Source organism: Rhinatrema bivittatum, chromosome 6 (assembly GCF_901001135.1).
Source record: "Rhinatrema bivittatum chromosome 6, aRhiBiv1.1, whole genome shotgun sequence".
In the NCBI taxonomy this organism is placed as follows: Eukaryota; Metazoa; Chordata; class Amphibia; order Gymnophiona; family Rhinatrematidae; genus Rhinatrema; species Rhinatrema bivittatum.
The window spans coordinates 291,031,778-291,050,915 of record NC_042620.1 but is presented as its reverse complement, the minus strand read 5'-3'; the positions used below and the strand labels follow the sequence as shown (position 1 = coordinate 291,050,915).

Genomic DNA, 19,138 nt, shown 5'->3' with positions numbered 1-19,138 from the left:
GGAGTTGAACGAGGGACCCCGCAACAGAGGTGCTGCTCTTTGGATGCCGTGGCTTGCAAGTATACTTCCCCATTGTAGGGATAGCCATGTTTATGGACAGGGGAGACTTGGTTCATGCAACGATTGTTCCGTTTACTGGACTGCATGCTTCCTTGGGGGGAGGAGTATATGCTATCATGGCTGAGGTATTAATACCTAAGCCAGGTTCGGGGAAATCTTTTCCTAGATCCCCCTTGCCCTGCCCTGGCCCTTAGAGTTTCCAGGCCAGTGAAGAAATCCTGTTCGACAGGTGTTTGCACTTGCGGCATCCCGGCTTCCTGTCTCTTAGTGGAGTGTTTCTGGATTTATTCCCTGTGGAATTTGCTCTGTTTCAGCTGTTCCAGGCTCTATCTCAGTGGGTAACTCCCTACTGGAATCGTCAGTGAATTATTCACTTGTGGTTGAGTTATACAACCTAGTGACTTGTGCTTACCTTAGCAGTCCAACAGTCTGCCTCCTTGTGTTCTTCGCTCCTTCCAACTTCCAGTTGGAATTTTGGGGGAAGGGGGGAAAAGCTAAGGCATTCATGGTATATCTGAGTGACCTGCAAGGAAAGATACACCACTTTTTCCCTATATTTTCACCAAGCTCTGGCCAATACTGCTTTAGCTTTTCTCATTTCACTAGGTTGCCCAGAGTGTCTTCCTGCTCACCTGAACTATCCTGTAGACAGGATGGATAGCCCTGCCCTTGACAGGGTGCAATGTGGGTGAGCTTCAAACCTAACATTTCTCTCTGCTCGGAGGTTTGGGCTAGCGATCCTATTCAGGGATTGCCTTTCATCCCCTGTCTGGTACTTTGGCATGTAGGCCCATTGAAAATGTACTTACCGTATTTTTCGCTCCATAAGACGCACCTGACCATAAGACGCACCTAGGATTCAGAGGGGGAAAATAAAAAAAAAAAAAAAAATTGTGCTAAACCGGCTCTGCGTCTGGGCGTCTTATGGAGCAAATTAGGGGAGTGCATAGCTTTTTTTTTTTCTCCCCATTTTGTTTTCGGGTCTGGGGAGGGCCATTTCGGTCCACTCCCCAGATCAGAAAACTTTTCTTTCTCTGGGAACCCCATCCCAACCCTTTAAATTAACAACCCCCCCAAGACCTGCCGACTTAATTTACCACAACCCCCCACCCTCCTGACCCCCCCCAAGACCTGCCGACTTAATTTACCGCAACCCTCCTGCCCCCCCCCCCCCCACAAGACCTGCCGACTTAATTTACCGCAACCCCCCACCCTCCTGACCCCCCCCCAAGACCTGCCAAACGTCCGCGGGGGTCCAGGAGCGGTCCGGGAACGATCTCCTGGGTGTGGGGCCGTCGGCTGCCAGTAATCAAAATGGCGCTGACGGCCCTTTGCCCTCACTATGTCACTGAGACCAACCAATAGCAGCGGTCGGTCCCAGTGACATAGTGAGGGCAAAGGGCCGTCGGCGCCATTTTGATTACTGGCAGCCGACGGCCCCACACCCAGGAGATCGTTCCCGGACCGCTCCTGGACCCCCGCGGACGTTTGGCAGGTCTTGGGGGGGTCAGGAGGGTGGGGGGGAGCGGTAAATTAAGTCGGCAGGTCTGGGGGGGTCAGGAGGGTTGCGGTAAATTAAGTCGGCAGGTCTTGGGGGAGTCAGGGGGAGGGGGTTGTTAGATTTTTGTGTTTTTTTTTTATATTCGCTCCATAAGACGCACATACATTTTCCCCCCACTTTTGGGGGAAAAAAAGTGCGTCTTATGGAGCGAAAAATACGGTATGTCTCTTATTGAGAGTCTCTCTTTTTTTCTTTTTTTTTTTATTGTGCTCTACCTGTTAATGTTCGATTTTAATTTTATTTATTTATTTGAAGTATTGTGTGCCTTTGTTGAATACATTGTATTTTATTGTGTGTTTATGTTCTTTCTTATTGTAATCTGCCTAGATTGCGCCTATTGCACTGGCAATAGGCGAAATATAAATTATTAATAAATAAATAAATGATGGTTCTTCATAGGAAGCAGGATAAATCAGCTTGTCTACTTCCCTGTTTCTTAACTGCTAACTCAGGCTTAAGCTCTGAAAGTGTCTGAGATGCTCAAGAGGCAGTGGCCACATGCAGAAACTCCTGCATATGCTCAGAAACATTTCTGAGCACTGAGATTTGGATCTGTGTCCGCGCCCTTGGATAATGGCTGATTTATTCTGCTGTCTACGGAAAACCCCTGTTTCAGGTAAGAAACCTTGCTGTCTCTAATATCAGGGTGGTATAATTTGTTTCATTCCAGAGAGAATGGGGCATTTGTAGGTTAATAGATTTCATTTTGTAGCCAATGAGTTAGAGAAGATTTGCACCAGTTAAATCCAATTAGATAAAACCAAAAAGCAAGTGGATGTCACTTCATAACCACAGGAGGATAATATAGAGTCCTTCACAAAACTGAGTGATACACAAATTGCTCAGTGTTGCTCCACGCTTTCATGAAACAGGAATACCAAGGTAAACACTTTTTGCTCACTACATTTAATCATGAGTCTCAAAAAAGTGCTGCATTAAACATTGTTTTAAAGAATTATTTTGCTACATATAAAAATAACGATGATAGAAATTTACTTTGTTTATCCTAGATAATTTACTTTACTTATCTTAATATTGAGAGTCTTTTTTTTAATATTCCCCTAACTGACACACTGTGTGTGTATCTTCCTCAGGGGCAGTACCGAATCAGTAACTTGTGCTTTCTTACTAAACAGATTTAAAAAAAATTGTAAGAGGTAAAGCCATATAGTACCATTCAAGAAAAACATAATCCATAACTTAGGTTTTAAATGAGGACCAAACACACTTTCTAGGACAAATATTTCCAGCTCTACACACCAGCAGACTAATTGCTCCATTGAAAATGGTCACATTTTGAATACTACATGAACCAATCAGATGTGAAGAATAATTCTATTTGACCAATAGGAACCTACATGTGTTAAATCAAAGAGGACCTATCAGTGGTCTCATTCAGTCCCCTCGATGTGATCATTTTTAACCTAAAAATCCATTGGTGTTCTTTAAAATTGAGTGAGGCAGCTAAAGCACCTCTTGCTCCGAGCTATGTATTCAATCAATAACAAACCATTTCAGCTCTTCAAATTTGTGGTTATATTCCAGGCAATGTTTCACTATAGGAGCCTCCTCTTTTTTTCAGTTAAGTAACCGGCTCCAATGTTCCTGAATCTGAACCTTTATTGGACGTGATATTCTGCCAATATACATTAGTGGACAGTCGCATTGAATGCAGTACACCACATTCACTGATTTACAAGTGGTAAATGATGTCCTTTCATATTGCATTCAAGTGTAGGGATATTTTCACATCAGTCCTGAAATGGTCAGCCCACATAGATCACATTCATCACACAGTAATGACCCTTTTGAGCCATGAAGTTATGATCAGGTAAAGAGGGCAAAGTCCCTGACAACCTGGTCTCTGATGATCTGACCCTGTTTATAAGAGATCAAAGGACCTTCAGAAAAAATGGGATGGAGGGTTAATATGCCCCGATGTTGGCGAATGCTATGTGCTATCAGTGTTGACTTGTCCAAATGAGGGAGTACAGACACAAATGGGCAGTCAGACGACTTAGAATGATATTGTAAAAGACTGTCTCGATCTGAGTACATCACTCTATGGTATGCCACCTTGAAGACAGATAAAAGGTAACCTCGTGCAAAAAAACAGAGAGCCAGCTGAAAGAATTGACATTTGAATTCCTTTTTAGTCTAATACAAAAGAATTGACTTGACTAGTAATCCCTTCTTAAATGCCAGAGGATGAAATGGTTGAAATTTCAATATATTATTCCAATCTGTTTTTTTATGGAAAATGGTGTGCAGTGTATCAAATGTTTGAAAAATCAGGTGCAGTATAAACGTGAGTTTCCTCAAAATCTTCCAGCTCCTTCCATCGCAAATCTAAATTTGCGATGGAAGGAGCTGCTGAAGACCCCATCACAATACCATGTTTCTGTTAAAAAAAAAAAAAAAAAAAAAAAAAAAAAAAAAATCCTTCAAAAATGAAATTATTATTATACAGGACTAATTCAGCCAATTATAATAGAAAATGATTGGGTATCCAGTTTTCTCAAGAGGGTCTCTTGTTCTCATAACTATATCATACAACACATTCGCATAAAGAAAAGAAATGTCCATCGTCACTAAGAACACCTATGATGGTAAAGGCAGCAGATCTTTTAGTTTATTAACTAAAAGATGTGTGGTATCTTGTACATACTTCACATCTCAATCTGAGGCTGAAGGAATTTATCAAGAAAGATAGTCAAAAATTCCAATAGTGAATCGTTATTAGAAACAGTCGGTCTTGCTGGATGGTTCGTCATAGTTTTGGAAACTTTAGGAACACCATACATTGCTGAACTCATAGACGTGTCACCCTAAGAAATTGTCATTCACGGGATGTAAGAAAAAGGAGTAAGTTTAGGTAATAAAATTTGCTGATACACCTCTTTAAATCATCTGCAGGATCATTATTCAGTGGCATATAACATGTGTCTCCCAATTGACGATACATTTCTGCAGAATATTGAGACCTAAATAAGATCACTATTCTTCTGCCTTTATTAGCAGGTTTAATTATCTCAGATTTGGTTGATAACTCTCTTAATGCTGTATGATATGAGCTTTGCAAATTGTGAAACATTTTGACTGGTGCCTTTTCAATTTGATCAATATCCTTCAGCACAAGATCCAAAAAGTTGATATATATGAATCCAATGGGATCAGTGGCATCCATTTTGACTTCAGATAAAGGACAGACTGAGAAATATTAGATTCATCTCATACAAAAAAGAATAATCTAATGTGTAATGTCTGTATGAAGCAAAATAACACTATTCAGCATCTGAAAGGGTTGTGTGGTTAGTTGGAATATAGGAGAGACCTAATTTTAACACACCTTCCCATGCCAGCATCAGATTATATGAAGATAAGTTGATCCCCTTCCTAAAAAAGACTTAGATCTTGTTGGAGGGTATACTCCTGTTTTTCTGTAAATGGCATGTCCTGATTCATCAGAGTCATCAGATCCACTTGAAAGACCATCACCTGAGTCATCAAACGTAACCCATTTAGGGAGAGTATATTGTCTTGTTGGATTTTTCAGCCACCGATACACATTGTTACTAGCATAATCTTCATCATACCTCTTCAACGTCTTAATTTTAAGTTGTTTTAGAGATCTTTTAAATTAATCCGATTCTTGATGTTGAAGGAGCAACGAGTCAAAGGCCTCCAAAAACATTGTGGCCTTCAGTTGTTGAGATAAATCAGATATCTCTGCTATAGTATCAATGATATTTCTTTGTGTATTCTAGAATTAACAAAATCAAGTCCGATGAACATTTATTAAGGATCACTATCTATTTTTGAGTAAAAGACTCATCTTCTCTAAATGTAACGGAAGCTTATTCAACTGCAGCCCTCTAGGGATCAATTTCTGTCTTATTTATTTATTTAAGGTTTTTATATACCGGCATTCATGATATACTCACATCATGCTGGTTTACAGTTAAACAGGGGTCATAATAAACTTCAAACAAGAACTATAGTGCGGAAGAAAGCAGTTACAAATAACAAGGAAGAATAAACTTGGAGAGGAGGGAAAAAAGAAAAGGTTAATAGTAGTTAAAAATAATTACAAAGAACTGGAATTGAGCTGGCTGTGTTATGAATGTTGATGTTGTGGGACATTAGTTGGAGTCCGGGAATGCTTGTTTGAACAGCCAAGTCTTAAGTCTCTTCCTGAAGGTTGGGAGGCAGGGCTCCTGTCTGAGATGGGGGGGATGGAGTTCCATAATGGTGGACCAGCTGTAGAGAAGGCCCTGTCTCTTAAGTAATATGTCTAGTGGCTTTGGTTGGGGGTACCTGGAGAGATCCTCTGTAAGCGTCTTTGGTGGGTCTTGAGGAGTTGTGTAAGAGGAGAGGTATTTGTAGGTCAATTATTGCATGTTGATGGATGATTTTGTATATAAAGGAAATGGACTTGTAGATGATTCTATAGTGAATTGGCAGCCAATGTAGGCTTTTTAGGATTGAAGTGATGTGGTCTCTCCTCCTGGTGTTTGTCAGTATTCGAGCTGCCGCATTTTGTATCATCTGAAGTGGTTTGGTATAGGAGGAAGGGAGACCCAGCAAGATAGAATTGCAGTAATCTATCTTTGAGAAAACAATTGCCTGGAGGGTTGTTCTGAAATCATGAGAGTGGAAGAGAGGTCTTATCCTTTTCAGCACTTGGAGTTTGTGGAAACAGTCTTTGGTGGTTTTGTTAATATAAGCTTTCAGGTTCATCCGATTGTCAATTATCACTCCTAGGTCTCTCACTTGAGTGGTTGATGGGTTGCCTGGATGAGTAGAAGTGGTGTTACTGTTCTCTGGAGAGATTAGCAGGAATTCGGTCTTGGAAGAATTTAATACTAGGTTTAAGCTGGTGAGGAGGTGTTTGATTTCTTGGTGGCAGTTTTCCCAATGATCTAATGTGTTCGAGTAGGTGTCTTTAATGGGGATCAGGATCTGAATATCATCTGCGTATAGAAAATGTTTTAGATTGAGGCTGGTGAGGAGGTGGCATAGCGGTAGAAGATAGATGTTAAAGAGCGTAGGAGACAGGGAGGAACCCTGAGGGACTCCTATGGTTGAGTCATAGCGTGATGATCCTTTGTTTTGGATTTTAACCTTGTAGCCTCTATTGTTGAGGAAAGTTTTAAACCAATTAAGTGTGGTGCCGGTAATTCCTATGGAAGCTAACTGGTTTATGAGGATGGAGTGATTGACAGTGTCAAATCTTAAATATTGCACCAGTGTAGATGAATGGAGTTCAAATCGTACAAATCGTTTGCTTAGAGTCAAATATTGGATCCAGTTATCCCATCCAGGTTCACTGCTATTGACCTCCAATAGGAGTATCTTGTAGAATTTCTGCCAAATGTTCAATCGTGTATTTAAATGTGTTCTTAAGCAGATCGTGGTTCATTATGGCATAATTGAGTCAGTCACCCAAAAATAACCATATAATTCCCACTGTTAGATTAATATATTTATTATATTATATATTATATTTATTATATTTAATTTCTATATAATAACCCAAAAACCAAGTGGATGTCACTTCATAACCCCCCGAGAATAATATAGAGACCTCATAAAATTGAGTGATGCACAAATCTCTGTGTTTCTCCACGTTTACATGAAACGGGAACATGTTTTGAAAAATAAAGAACTTAAAAAGCAAACAAAAAAAATCCTTGTGCCTGTGCCTCTGTTCCTTCCAGATTTAATTTTTCAGTTAAGGTTTTCATCTGCAACACCAGAGTGTCATCCCTACTAGGGTCTCATCACCTTGACAGTTTTTCTGTATTTTGTTTTTTCAGCACTCCTCCAGTGATGACATATGCCCAGCTGGAAAGTCTGATTAACAAGTGGAGCCTGGAGTTGGAGGATCAAGAGAAATATTTCCTGCATCAGGCCACCCAGGTCAATGCTTGGGACCGAACACTGATCGAGAACGGAGAGAAGGTGAGGCGGTGCTAGTGAAAATTATCAACAGTTTATTCTCACTGACTGGCTGAAATGCGTTTAGGAGAAGAGAGATGCTGTTAGGTTATCCTTTATGTGACCAGAACGACTAAAGAAGGTAGCAGTGCTGTGTGCTTGAGATGCATGCTTCCCTCTGATATCCTTATGGTGGGGTCTGGGTTGATTTTCCAATTGTCCACATTGGGAAAAAAAATCATACGTACAGTTTAGCTATGGTCTTTGCATCAGTTTTCAAAGAGAATACGCACATGATTTCACTTTTAAACTTGCTGTGGATACAAAGTACCCACAGACATTTACATCTGCTTTTTATTCAAATAGACCTTCTTTGGAAAATAACACATGTAGACTTGAAAATACAATCTATGTGCATCATTTTCCCATCCCACTAAAAATATGCGTCCTGGAACATGCTCCTCTCACAGTGTCAGTTTTACTTGTTGCACGTGTCCCTGCTATATGATGCAACTCAGATGTATACAACAGCAGATGTCAGGGTTTGCACCTTCCATTTAGTTATAGTCTGTGGCAATGGAGGACTGGGGTAGACTATTGCTTATTTGGTAATTGTGTACATTGGGTACATGTAACTCCCATTCAGTGTGAAGCTGATTGATTCTTTCAGCTATCTTTTTGGCCTTAACAACTTTGCCTCCTGCTGTATGACATAACCAGTTTTGGAGCTGCATATGAGATCCCGCCTAGAACAGTTTTGCTAATAGAAGTGTCAGTGTCAAGTAGAAGATAATCAAGTATCAAGAAATGCAACTGGAGACCAGGAAAATGTGGTAGAAAAATAAAAAAATAGTACCACTTGTTAAGAAAAAATTCCAGGCACACCATGATATGTATTGCCTGTCTACTATACCATATGGAGCTGTAGAAGGAGGCTCTCCATGGTAGAATGCCAGTATTAAGAGCACTACAATAAATTTGAAAAATTGAGATCATGCCCAACATCCACTGGCTTAAAAGGTTTTGTTAGGGACTGACCAGTATGTAGGAATCCTCAACCAGGAGTAGTATTTCTAAGGTCAAAGAAGCATTGTACAAGGAGCAAGCAGGTACTAGGCATAGAATCCACAGGGAGCCCAAACTAAGCACCAAGCAGGGAGTCCACAGAGCTGGCGGGAATCAGGAGCCAAATTAACAGACAGCGAGTGACAGAAGTCCAACAATGCTGTTATTGCCAGTTGGCAACAGTTGGCTTTATAAGTTCTAGTCATTTAGTGATGTGCCCTTTCCTGAACCAATCATTCCTTCCTAGGGACATGGCTATGTCTTTCTGCTTGTAGTTGAATAGCCTTCCTTGTAATCTCTTGGCTTTCCTGAGTTCTTGTTCTCAGTACTTCAGAGCCATCAATTCAAACCTTGCTATTCCCTACAAGTTCATCCCAGTAACTGGATAAGCAAGACAAACTCATTTCAATGGAGATTTTAACCTGAGAGAATTTGAGGGCTTGGATTCTGTAACATTGTAACCATTTCTCATGCATGAAAAGTGAGTTGAAGCCAGCTTACCTCCTATTTACATTTCATTCTAGTTTTCAACTTCAGATATGTTACAGAAATGGCATGAATCAACTGGGCTAAAAAGGTGGTATGTCACAAGGGGTGGGTAAGTGAGAAGTCAGATGTGAGTCGGCCTCCCTTCTTCCCACCAGTCTGTTGGAAAAGCTCCCTCCTGTTGGTACTGTCTCATGGATCTGCTATAGGTGAGGGTTCAGGCTTGATGTGGTAGCCTAAGGCGCTGGGTGAGACACCAAGACGAGCTCCTAAGCGGCATAAGGGATCACCTCTGGGGCAGTCTCCCTTGGTGCTTAAGAAGACAGTGCTGTTAGTGCATTGGAGCAGGCTCCACCTTGAAGTTGAGAAGAGCATCTTTTGGTCTCCTCATTGAGAAGCTGTTTGGCACAGATGGCATCGTCCTCTGATGTGGAAGAACCTTCATGTTGCTGGGTAGCTTGTTCTTCCCAGATGTTTCCAGTCTTAATGCTATCCAGGGCACCTTTGATTGCTTTGGCACAGAGTTCACCAGTGAAGGCGCAGTCACAGAGTGCCGTGAGTCTTAGAAAAAGTAGCCACTAATGGTGGAAATTACAGACTGCGCACGGAGAGAATCCTTACTGGTGTTCATGATCACCTGGCAGATGTCCCATGCATGGATGAACCTGGTTTGGGGGTAAGGTGCAGGAGACAGTGACACTGACCTGTCCTCTCTACAATCACTTGTCTTCGGGGCTGGGAGACCAGCCTGCCGTGCCTAGATATTCATACTTCCTATACAAAAGATCGTTCTTTTAAAGGAGGCCCTTTTGCCCTTTCTAGAGGCTATGGGCTCCTCCTCCTCCTCATCTCCTCTCTAGAGGTCAGTAGAGGGAAAAGTGATGACCAAAGACTCAACAGCAGCCACAGTCCAGCCTGGTGTGAGGTTTTGATGCCTTTGACAGCTATCTTTTCCTTTGGTGGGAAAAGGTAGCCATTCTTGTTAGTAGGTTCTTCTGAAAGTGGTATCTGTCTTGCAAATAAGTCGAACAATCATGCTACCTACATTCTTTTCAAAATTGCAAGCACACAATGGACTCTGCAATCCTTGGACTGTAAGAGAGCTTTAGCATATTACTTACAGAGGACTCAGTCTTACCACCAAGCTTCACAGCTGTTCGTGTCCTTTGATCCCTACAGGTTGGAAAAGGCAGTAACCAAATCATCTCTTTCTAATTGGCTAATGGATTATATAGCACATTGCTATGTTCTGGTTGAATAAACAACTTACAGAATCTGTCAAGGCTCATCATGTAGGAGAAGAGACCTTTGTTTTCAGTTTTTATTTTAATTTGGGAATTAAAAAAGAAATCTGTGGAAAAATGACCGTATGACAGGAGCAAAATCAGTGGAAAAGTCCGTTTTCCACTGGTTTCTTTTTGTTCTAACATTGAAATTCCCAGGCAAAATGAAATAAAAACTGAAAACAAAGGTCTCTCTGAGCCGTGTCAGTGGCTCATCGGAAGGCCACTTCTGTTGAAAACATCTGCAAAGCTATTAGCTGGTTGTTAGTTCACAGTTTCATGTCCCACTACTGTCTGGACAGTATGTCTTGAAGAGACAGTATATTTGGACAAACAGTTCCAAGTAGTCTGTTGACTCAGTAGTCCACTCTCTCCACTGGGTGAGGTCCAGATTGTCTGTTGTCTCACAAGGCAACCCTCAGCTTGAGACTCCCTACTGGTTATGGCTGATTTAATCCTGTTGTCGACAAGAGAAAACAAGGTTGCTTACCTTTAACAGGGTTCTTCATAGACAGCAGCATTAATCCACCATATAAGTATTACACGCCCACCTCCCTAGAGAGCTGTCTATTAAGCTTAAGTTCTGGAAGAAATTGAGGGGCTCATGAGGTAGTGACAGTGTATGCTCAGAAATGTTTCTAAGAGCTGGGTCCCTTCTGGCATCATTGAATAATGATGTCCTCTGGTTATGGCTGACTTTATACTGCTGTCTGTGGAGAACACTCGTTACAGGTAAGGAACTTTGTTTTCCTTATTTCTCCTTCCCCATCCTCTCCTATCTCCCATTCTATTCACTAATAGTTTGTTAATCTTTTACCCTTAGTTGCCAGTAACAATAAATAAAAACAGCATGGTGCTTTTATATAGTTCTGCTTTGTCTCTCTGCTCTGAGAATAACTTCTGTGCCATGGTTGTGTGCTTGCAGATCACCACCTTGCACAGGGAAGTGGAGAAAGTGAAGCTGGATCAAAAGAGGTAAAATTGTAATGCTCGTATCCTTTATTTTTGTTTTTGTTTTTTTACTCTTTGCCCCTTTTTTCCTCCTTTTAAAGAAATCTTTTTATAAACATTGCCACCTTACACAACTACCATTCTCATTCCCATTTTACTGTTTGTGCATTCCAGATACTTGCAGCTTTCTAAATCTATACTGGGCAACACTTTTTTTCTCTGAATTTATCTAGCTTTCTCCCATCCTCCACACCCCTGTGCCAAAAAATTGTAACCCCCTCTCTCCCATTCTTTGTGCTTAGCTTTCTATATCTGTGTCTCTGTGTAAGACTTATTTCCATATACTATTTCCCTGTATATACCCACATCAGTCAAGACTCCTGGGTTTTGCCTCCTCTCCAGAAGATGGAGACAGAGAAGTTTTGACTGACACTGCTACTTATCCCGAGGTGCCACCTGCAGTCACTCTGTATTTATCTGTCTCCAGCAGATGGTGGAGGAGTAAAATCTGCAGTCTGGTAGCTAGATTCTAATGTGTGAATAGCTTAGTTAGGCTCCCGCAGGAGAAAGTTTCAGCATTCCAGCCTTCTGGGGGGTAGTCAGGTCCCAGGCGGATTATCCGCCCTGGTATTTGAGGCAGAGGGGCTTAGGTTGGGGACCTTTGATTAGCCCTCACCCCCTAGGCGCCTGGCAGAGTTGAAACCGGGGGTCCCGGCTCACTCACCCTGCAGGGGACGCATAGAGCCTGCTGCCATTCCAGGGAAGTGTCTTTTTCTGCTTGTTTTATTCAGTTTCTATTAAGTTTAAAAAAACAAAAAAACAGCAATTCTTTTTCTCTGGCCCGCAGCGCATTTTCAACACCCTTTGTGCTTTAAGCAGTGCCGGCGGCTCTCAGGCTCTCTCAGGTCCTTTCCCTCACTACCACCCCATTGTTTTTCTGCATCCATCGCTTCGCCATGCCACATGGTGTGGTGTGCTCCGCCTGTGGTGATGCGCACGCCTTTCGCGTGGTAGCTTGTGCTCCGCTGCCTCCCTGGTGTGGAGGGCACCTCGGGGAGCAGATCGGGGCCAAAATCGAGCGGGCACCGAGAGGCTGGGTGGCTCTCTCCAGCGCAGCAGCCTCCGGTGGATCCCTTCCCGCTCAGCATGGCGTTCAGGGCTCCCGCGGGGGGGGGGGGGGGGGGGGGAATCCCCTCCACCATTGTTGCTGCAAACGGGGGGTCTCCGGAGGAGGCCGTGGGTGGAGCAGGTATGACTCTGAGGAAGGATCAAATACCTCCTCTTCTTCTTTTTTGTCTGAGTTCATCCTTCTCATGCATAAGGCGTTCAGGGTCAGAAAGTCAGCCAAACGGCATGGTGACAGGGAGTCCTCTCCTGGTCCCGCAAAGAAGGCCAAGGTCCCAGAGGAGCTGCTCCTTCCCCGCCCACGATGGACACTTCCTCTGAGGCTTTACCTCGGGACGATCTGCTCGGGCAGGATCCTCCAGGGGCAGATCCCGATACAGAACATCAGTCTTTGCTTCAGGGGCCTGCTGTTGAAGGCGAAGACCCCAAGGTGGTGTGGCTCTTCCGCACAGAGGAGTTTGCGCCCCTTATTCCTGTGGTGCTGGCTGAGCTGGGTATTGACACCCCCAAGGAACATTCTGAGCTGGGGGCAGTAGATCCCATTATGGTGAGCCTTAAGAGGTCCCACCAGGTCTTTCCCGTTTCACAACTGTTACAGATGTACTTTTCCGGGAGTGGGACTCTCCAAATATGCGTCTAAAGGGCGGTCGAGCCATGGACAAATTGTACCCGCTACCTGAAGAGGCTCTGGATCTCAAAGCGCCCAAAGTGGACGCTGCAGTTTCGGCAGTCACTAAGAAAACGACCATTTCGGTCACCGGGGCAGTCGCGCTTAAGAATCTTCAGGATCGGAAATTGGAGGGCAATCTCAAGAAGATCTTTGAGGTCTCCGCTCTAGGAGCATGAGTGGCTATATGTAGCAGTTTTATGTTGAGGGCTGGTCTTGGCTGGGTTCAGCAACTTCAGACGGACAGGTCTTTGTCTCCTTCTGAGGCGGTTCAGGCCGGCCAGTTGGAGGTAGCAGTGGCCTACAGTGTGGATGCGCTTTATGTCCATCTCCATACTTCTTCCAGAGCCATGGTGGCGGCAGTTTCCATGCACAGACTTCTCTGGTTGGCGGACATTTCCTCTGAGTTGCAGCTGAGCTCCTTCCCCTTTAAAGGAGGAGGTTTACTCTTTGGAAAAGAGCTAGAGGACATGATTAAATCCCTTAGAGAACAAGGTTCATAAGCTGCCTGAGGACAAGCTGAAGTCGAGGATTACCTTTTCTGCTCACTCCCATTTCCGGGGAAATCGGAAATTCATGGGAACAAGATCGTCAGGGTCCTCCGTGAGACTGGGATCCGGTCGGCAACAGTCCTGGAATCAGTCCTTTTGTGGCTGCCAGTCAGGCAGAGACGGCTCTTCTCAAGGATCTGGGAGACTTAAATCCTCCCAATGATGTGAGGCCGTTTCACACCTCTGTTCTGCTGATACGGGGCTGGTTGGCTCTTTTTATGAGGAGTTGGCCAAAATCAAGTCAGACCAGTGGGTCTTAAGTGTGATAAGACACGGTTATGCATTAGTATTTGCTCGTTCCCTAAGGCCCCGGTTCTTCGTCTCCACATGCTCGTATGAGCGGAAGCGGTTAGCAGTGCAAGACACTGTATACCGCCTCAGTGAGTTAGGAGCCATTGTTCCAGTGCCCCTGGCCAAGAGGGGAACAGGTCGCTACTCCATTTATTTCATTGTTCCAAAAAAGGAAGGCACGTTCCGTCCCATTCTCGATTTGAAGAAGGTAAATGTGGTGCTGAAAGTTCCGCGCTTCCGCATGGAGGATGCTCTGGTCCGTTATTGCTTCGGTACACAAAGGGGAGTTCCTAGCTTCTCTGGATCTAACAGAAGCCTACTTGCACATCAGCATCAGGCCTGACCACCAGCAGTTTCTGCGGTTTATGATTCTGGGGCAGCACTTCCAGTTTTGCCCTGTGCCCTTCAGGTTGGCGACTGCGCCCAGAATCTTTACCAAGGTCATGGTGGTGGTAGCGGCGGCTCTCTGGAAAGAAGGGATCTTGGTCCACCCCTACCTGGATGACTGGCTGATTCGGGCGAAGTTGGCACCCACGTGTCAGGCAGATGTAGAAGCCGTCCTGCAATGTTTGAGATCTTTGGGGTGGGTAGTCAACCTTACCATCTGGTTCCTTCCCAGAGGCTGAAATTCCTGGGAGCCCTTTTTGACTTGGCGGTAGGGAAAGTTTTTCTCACCAAGCAGAGGATCTGCAAGCTATAATCTCAGGTTTGCCAGCTTCTGGAAAAGTGTTTGCCGAAGGTCTGGGATTACTTACAGGTGCTCAGCTCTAAGGCTTCCATCTTGGAATTGGATTCATAGGCTTTTGCGCATATGCGACCTCTAGAGTCAGCTGATCCCGTTGGGATCTGAATTTTAAACTTTGCCATCTGCCTCTGCCTCTGCCTCTCATGGACCCAGCTCAAGCCAGTCTGTCATGGTGGCTTCTCCCCAACAAGTTACGCCGAGGAGTGGATTTGGAGTTTCCGTCTTGGATGGTTGTGACCACGGATGCCAGCCTTTCTGGTTGGGGGTGGTCTGTCAGGGGCATTCAGCACAGGGCCAGTGGTCGGTGGAGGAGGCATCTTGGTCGATCAACCGCTTAGAAACTTGAGCTGTCAGTTTAGCCCTGCGAGCCTTCCTTCCTCTATTGCAGAGGTGGTCGGTGAGAGTGCTGTCGAACAATGCAACATAAATTGGCCTACATAAATTGCCAGGGTGGTACCAAGAGCAGAGCTGTGGCTCAAGAAGCACAGGAACTTATCTCTTGGGCAGAACTACATCTGGAGAGGATAGCGGTCTTGAACATAGCGGGTGTGAGCAATGTTCAGGCGGATTTCCTCACAGAAATCAGCTGGATCACTGAGAGTGGAAACTATCTGATGTCGCCTTCTGGCTCCTTTGCAGCACATGGGACATGCCTAATCTGGACCTTATGGTGACGCTTTTCAATGCCAAGGCCCTGCGGTTTTTCAGCCGGTAACGGGAGACTGGTGCAGAAGGAGTGGATGCCTTAATTCTCTCTTGGCCGACGGACATTCTCCTATACGTGTTTCCGTCCTGGCTGCTGATCGGCAAAGTCCTTCGTTGCATAGAATCTCGTCCAGGTGACATGATTCTCGTCGCCTTGGAGTGGCCCAGGCATCCGTGGTTCGCAGGTCTAGTCAACCTCGTGGTGGGCGGTCCATTGTAGTTAGCCCACCTGCGTCAAGGACCATCTGCGTCAAGGACCCGTGTTTTTGGATCAGGCGGATCGTTTTTGTCTAGCGGCTTGGCTTTTGAGAGGAAGTGTTTAAAGAATAAGGATTATTCGGATGATGTGGTCGCTACCCTCCTGCAATCCCGAAAATCCTTGGCGTATGTCCGGGTGTGGAGAGTTTTTGAGATTTGGTGTTTGGATCGCTAGATTCAGCCTACTTGGGCCTCTGTGGCAGATGTGTTGGCCTTTTTGCAGGATGGTCTTGTCTGTTAATTTGCTGAGGGTTAAGGTGTCTGCCTTAGGCTGTTTCCATGGTAAAGTCTGGGGGAGTTGCACTGTCAGCACATCAGGATGTAGTGCAATTTCTTCGGAGTGCGAAACATCTGCGTCCTTAGGTTCAGAGTTCTTTTCCTTCCTGGAACCTTAACTTGGTCTTGAAAGCCACGTGTGCACCCCCGTTTGAACCTTTGAAGCGAGTGACTCTTAAGGACCTTACTTTGAAGGTTATTTTCTTGGTGGCTATATGTTCTGCTCGTAGGGTCTCGGAACTCCAGGTCTTGTCCTGCAGGGAACCCTTTTTGAGGATTACAGATACTGGCATATCCCTAAGAACTGTCCCCTCCTTTCTGCCCAATCGGTGGAGCTTCTGTCCTTTCCAGAGTCGAGCCCCGCTACTCCTCAATCTAGAGACTTACGATGGTTAGATGTGAAGCAGGCATTGTGGAGATATTTGGAGATGATGAACAGTTTCTGCCTGTCCAATCATCTGTTTGTGCTCTGGAGTGGTCCCAGCGGGGTCTTAAGGCCTCCTGGGCAACTATTGCTTGGTGATTGAAAGAGGCGATCAGTTCTGCCTACATTTCTCAAGGGCGCTCTGTTCCCATCTGGCTTCGGGCGCATTCCACTCATTCGCAGGCGGCCTCCTGGGCCGAATGTCAGCAAGTTTCACTGCAAGAGATCTGTAGAGTGGTTAGTTGGAAGTCTTTACACACTTTTTTCAGACATTACCGGCTCGATGTCCAGGCCCCAGACCAGGGGTCAGGAACCTTTTTGGCTGAGAGAGCCATGAACGCCACATATTTTAAAATGTAATTCCGTGAGAGCCATACAATATGTTTAAAACTAAATACAAGTAAATGTGCGCATTTTATGTAAGACCAACACTTTTAAAGTACTATAAGTCTCTGAATTCTTTTTAATAACGTTGTTATGCTGTTGCTAACCAATGATGAATAAAGTACTTCTTACCATTAATGTGACTTCTGGTGCTGCATGGTTTTGCTGATAACTTTGTAGTCTGGTTGATACGTAGTAAGGTTAAGTTTCATGCAGGCGTTAAGATTTCCATCCGTTAAACGTGATCGTAGGTTGGTCTTAATGTTCCCTCCCCCTCATTCTCCCACCTCCCCCCTCTAGTCTCCCTCCCACTCTCTCTCACCTCCCCCATTTCCCCTCACTCTCTCCTCCCTCCCCTCCCCTCAGTCACTCTCTCCTCCCTCCCCTCCCCTCAGTCACTCTCTCCTCCCTCCCCCCCCTCAGTCACTCTCTCCTCCTTCCCCCCCCTCAGTCACTCTCTCCTCCCTCCCCCTCCCCTCAGTCACTCTCTCCTCCCTCCCCCCTCCCCTCAGTCACTCCCCCTCTCTCAATCCCGTCCCCTTTCAGCTCATCTACAACCCCTTCCCTCAGATGGCGCAGACGGAAGATCTCGGAGGGGGACACACCCTCTCTCGCATGCCGCCACTACTGCTCCTCGTCGCCGCCGCTACTGCTCCTCCCAGCGCCATTTTTTTTTCAGGCACGCTCTGCTCTGACTGACGTGCTTGCCCGCGCATGCGCGGTAGAGCTGCTCTCTACTGCGAATTTGCAGGCCGTCGGTCAGAGCCCATTTATAAGGTAGATTTGTCTGCAAACCAGATGTAGCCATCAAAAGAGCCACATCTGGCTCGAGAGCCATAGGTTCCCGACCCCTGCCCCAGACGTTATGATGTTTGGAGAGAGTGTGCTTCGTGCGGGACTCTCAAGGTCCCACCCAGGCTAGGGAAGCTTTGGTACATCCCAGGAGTCTGGACTGATCTGAGTACATACAGGGAAAGGAAAATTGGTTCTTACCTGCTAATTTTCGTTCATGTAGTACCACAGATCAGTCCAGAGTCCCACCCAGAGGGATAAGGAGGTTCAGAGAGTCCGCTCGAGTCTGTTTGTTTGATTTTTACTCTGTATCTACTCCAAAGTATGGCACAGGTTCTTGTTCTATTCAGGGTTTTGTTTGAGCTTTCAAGGTTCCCTTCCCTGCTGTTTGGGATGGGCTGATTGTTACTCTGTTTAGCTTGGGTACATTTCAATACTGAGTGACTGCAAGTGGCACCTCGGGACAAGTAGCGGTGTCAGTCAAAACCTCTCTGTCTCCATCTGCTGAAGGGGAGGCAAAACCCAGGAGTTTCAACTGATCTGTGGTACTACAGGAACGAAAATTAGCAGGTAAGAACAAATTTTCCTTTGTCTACCCAACCCCCTTCTTTTTGTTTAGTCTGCTCTCACAGCTAAGAGTTCTTTCAATTCAACACAGTTCCTTCTTTGTGCCAAAGAATGGATTTTCTATTTGTCACCATTAGCCTGCATTCTTGAAATCCTGTACTCAGTATTTTCCAATGTTGGGTTTGTTCAGGTTGGATCAGGAGCTGGACTTTATCCTTTCACAGCAAAAGGAGCTGGAAGACCTCTTGAATCCCCTAGAGGAGTCCATGAAGGAGCAAAGTGGAACCATCTACCTGCAACATGCAGATGAGGAGCGGGAGAAAACGTAAAGAATCCCATACTTCACTTAGTGGTGCTTGTCATTGGATGCTCTAGGCAGATCCACATTGTAGTATTAAGGATTAAAGGGATTCTGTTAGGTTTGGCAAAATGAAGAAGGGACGCTTTGAGAAGAATTATTCCTAATCTGTTTTGTATTATCATTTTGATGATGATCCTTTTTAGGTTTCTTGCTGGGTTGTTTTTCATTGTGTTTGCTATAAATTTAAAATAATTAGTCTTGATGTGCCACACTGCAAAGCCCAGAATTTTGTTTACATTTTTGAGTCTTGATAGAGTTGAGCAGGATCAACTAATCCTTTTGCAACAGTTTGCTACTTTACGTTAAAGGAAAATTAAAATGCAAAAGCAGTCCATTTCTTTAAAAAGGTATGAATTGCACATACAAATTCTTTATATATTCTGAAAGGAAAAAAATCTTACTAATTTATACTTCTGCTTGAATCTACAGTTTTACATTTGTTTTCTTATTATGGTGCAGCAGCAAAAATATGCAAATTGAAGTACTGGGATTAACATGTCCAGCTGGTGCAAATCCTTATGCAGCTGAGTTTCTTTTGCTTTAATTTGTATATCTTTGTTGAAGTATCCAAACTGTAGACAAATATTAGCCTTTTCCTTTATATACCAACCCAAACTGTATCCCTTTAATCATAGATAGCTTGGGC

General features: G+C 44.5%; 1 protein-coding gene across 5 annotated transcripts in view; it reads left to right on the top strand.

Annotated features, from left to right (window-relative positions):
- NUP62CL (nucleoporin 62 C-terminal like) overlaps positions 1-19,138 on the top strand; it is a 127,157-nt gene that overhangs the window by 76,769 nt on the left and 31,250 nt on the right. For all 5 annotated transcript variants that reach the window (XM_029607338.1, XM_029607342.1, XM_029607341.1 and 2 more), the window contains 3 exons: positions 7,441-7,585; positions 11,321-11,370; positions 18,322-18,456. In XM_029607338.1, the coding sequence (XP_029463198.1) occupies positions 7,441-7,585; positions 11,321-11,370; positions 18,322-18,456 (330 nt within the window). The remainder of the gene's footprint in view (positions 1-7,440; positions 7,586-11,320; positions 11,371-18,321; positions 18,457-19,138) is intronic.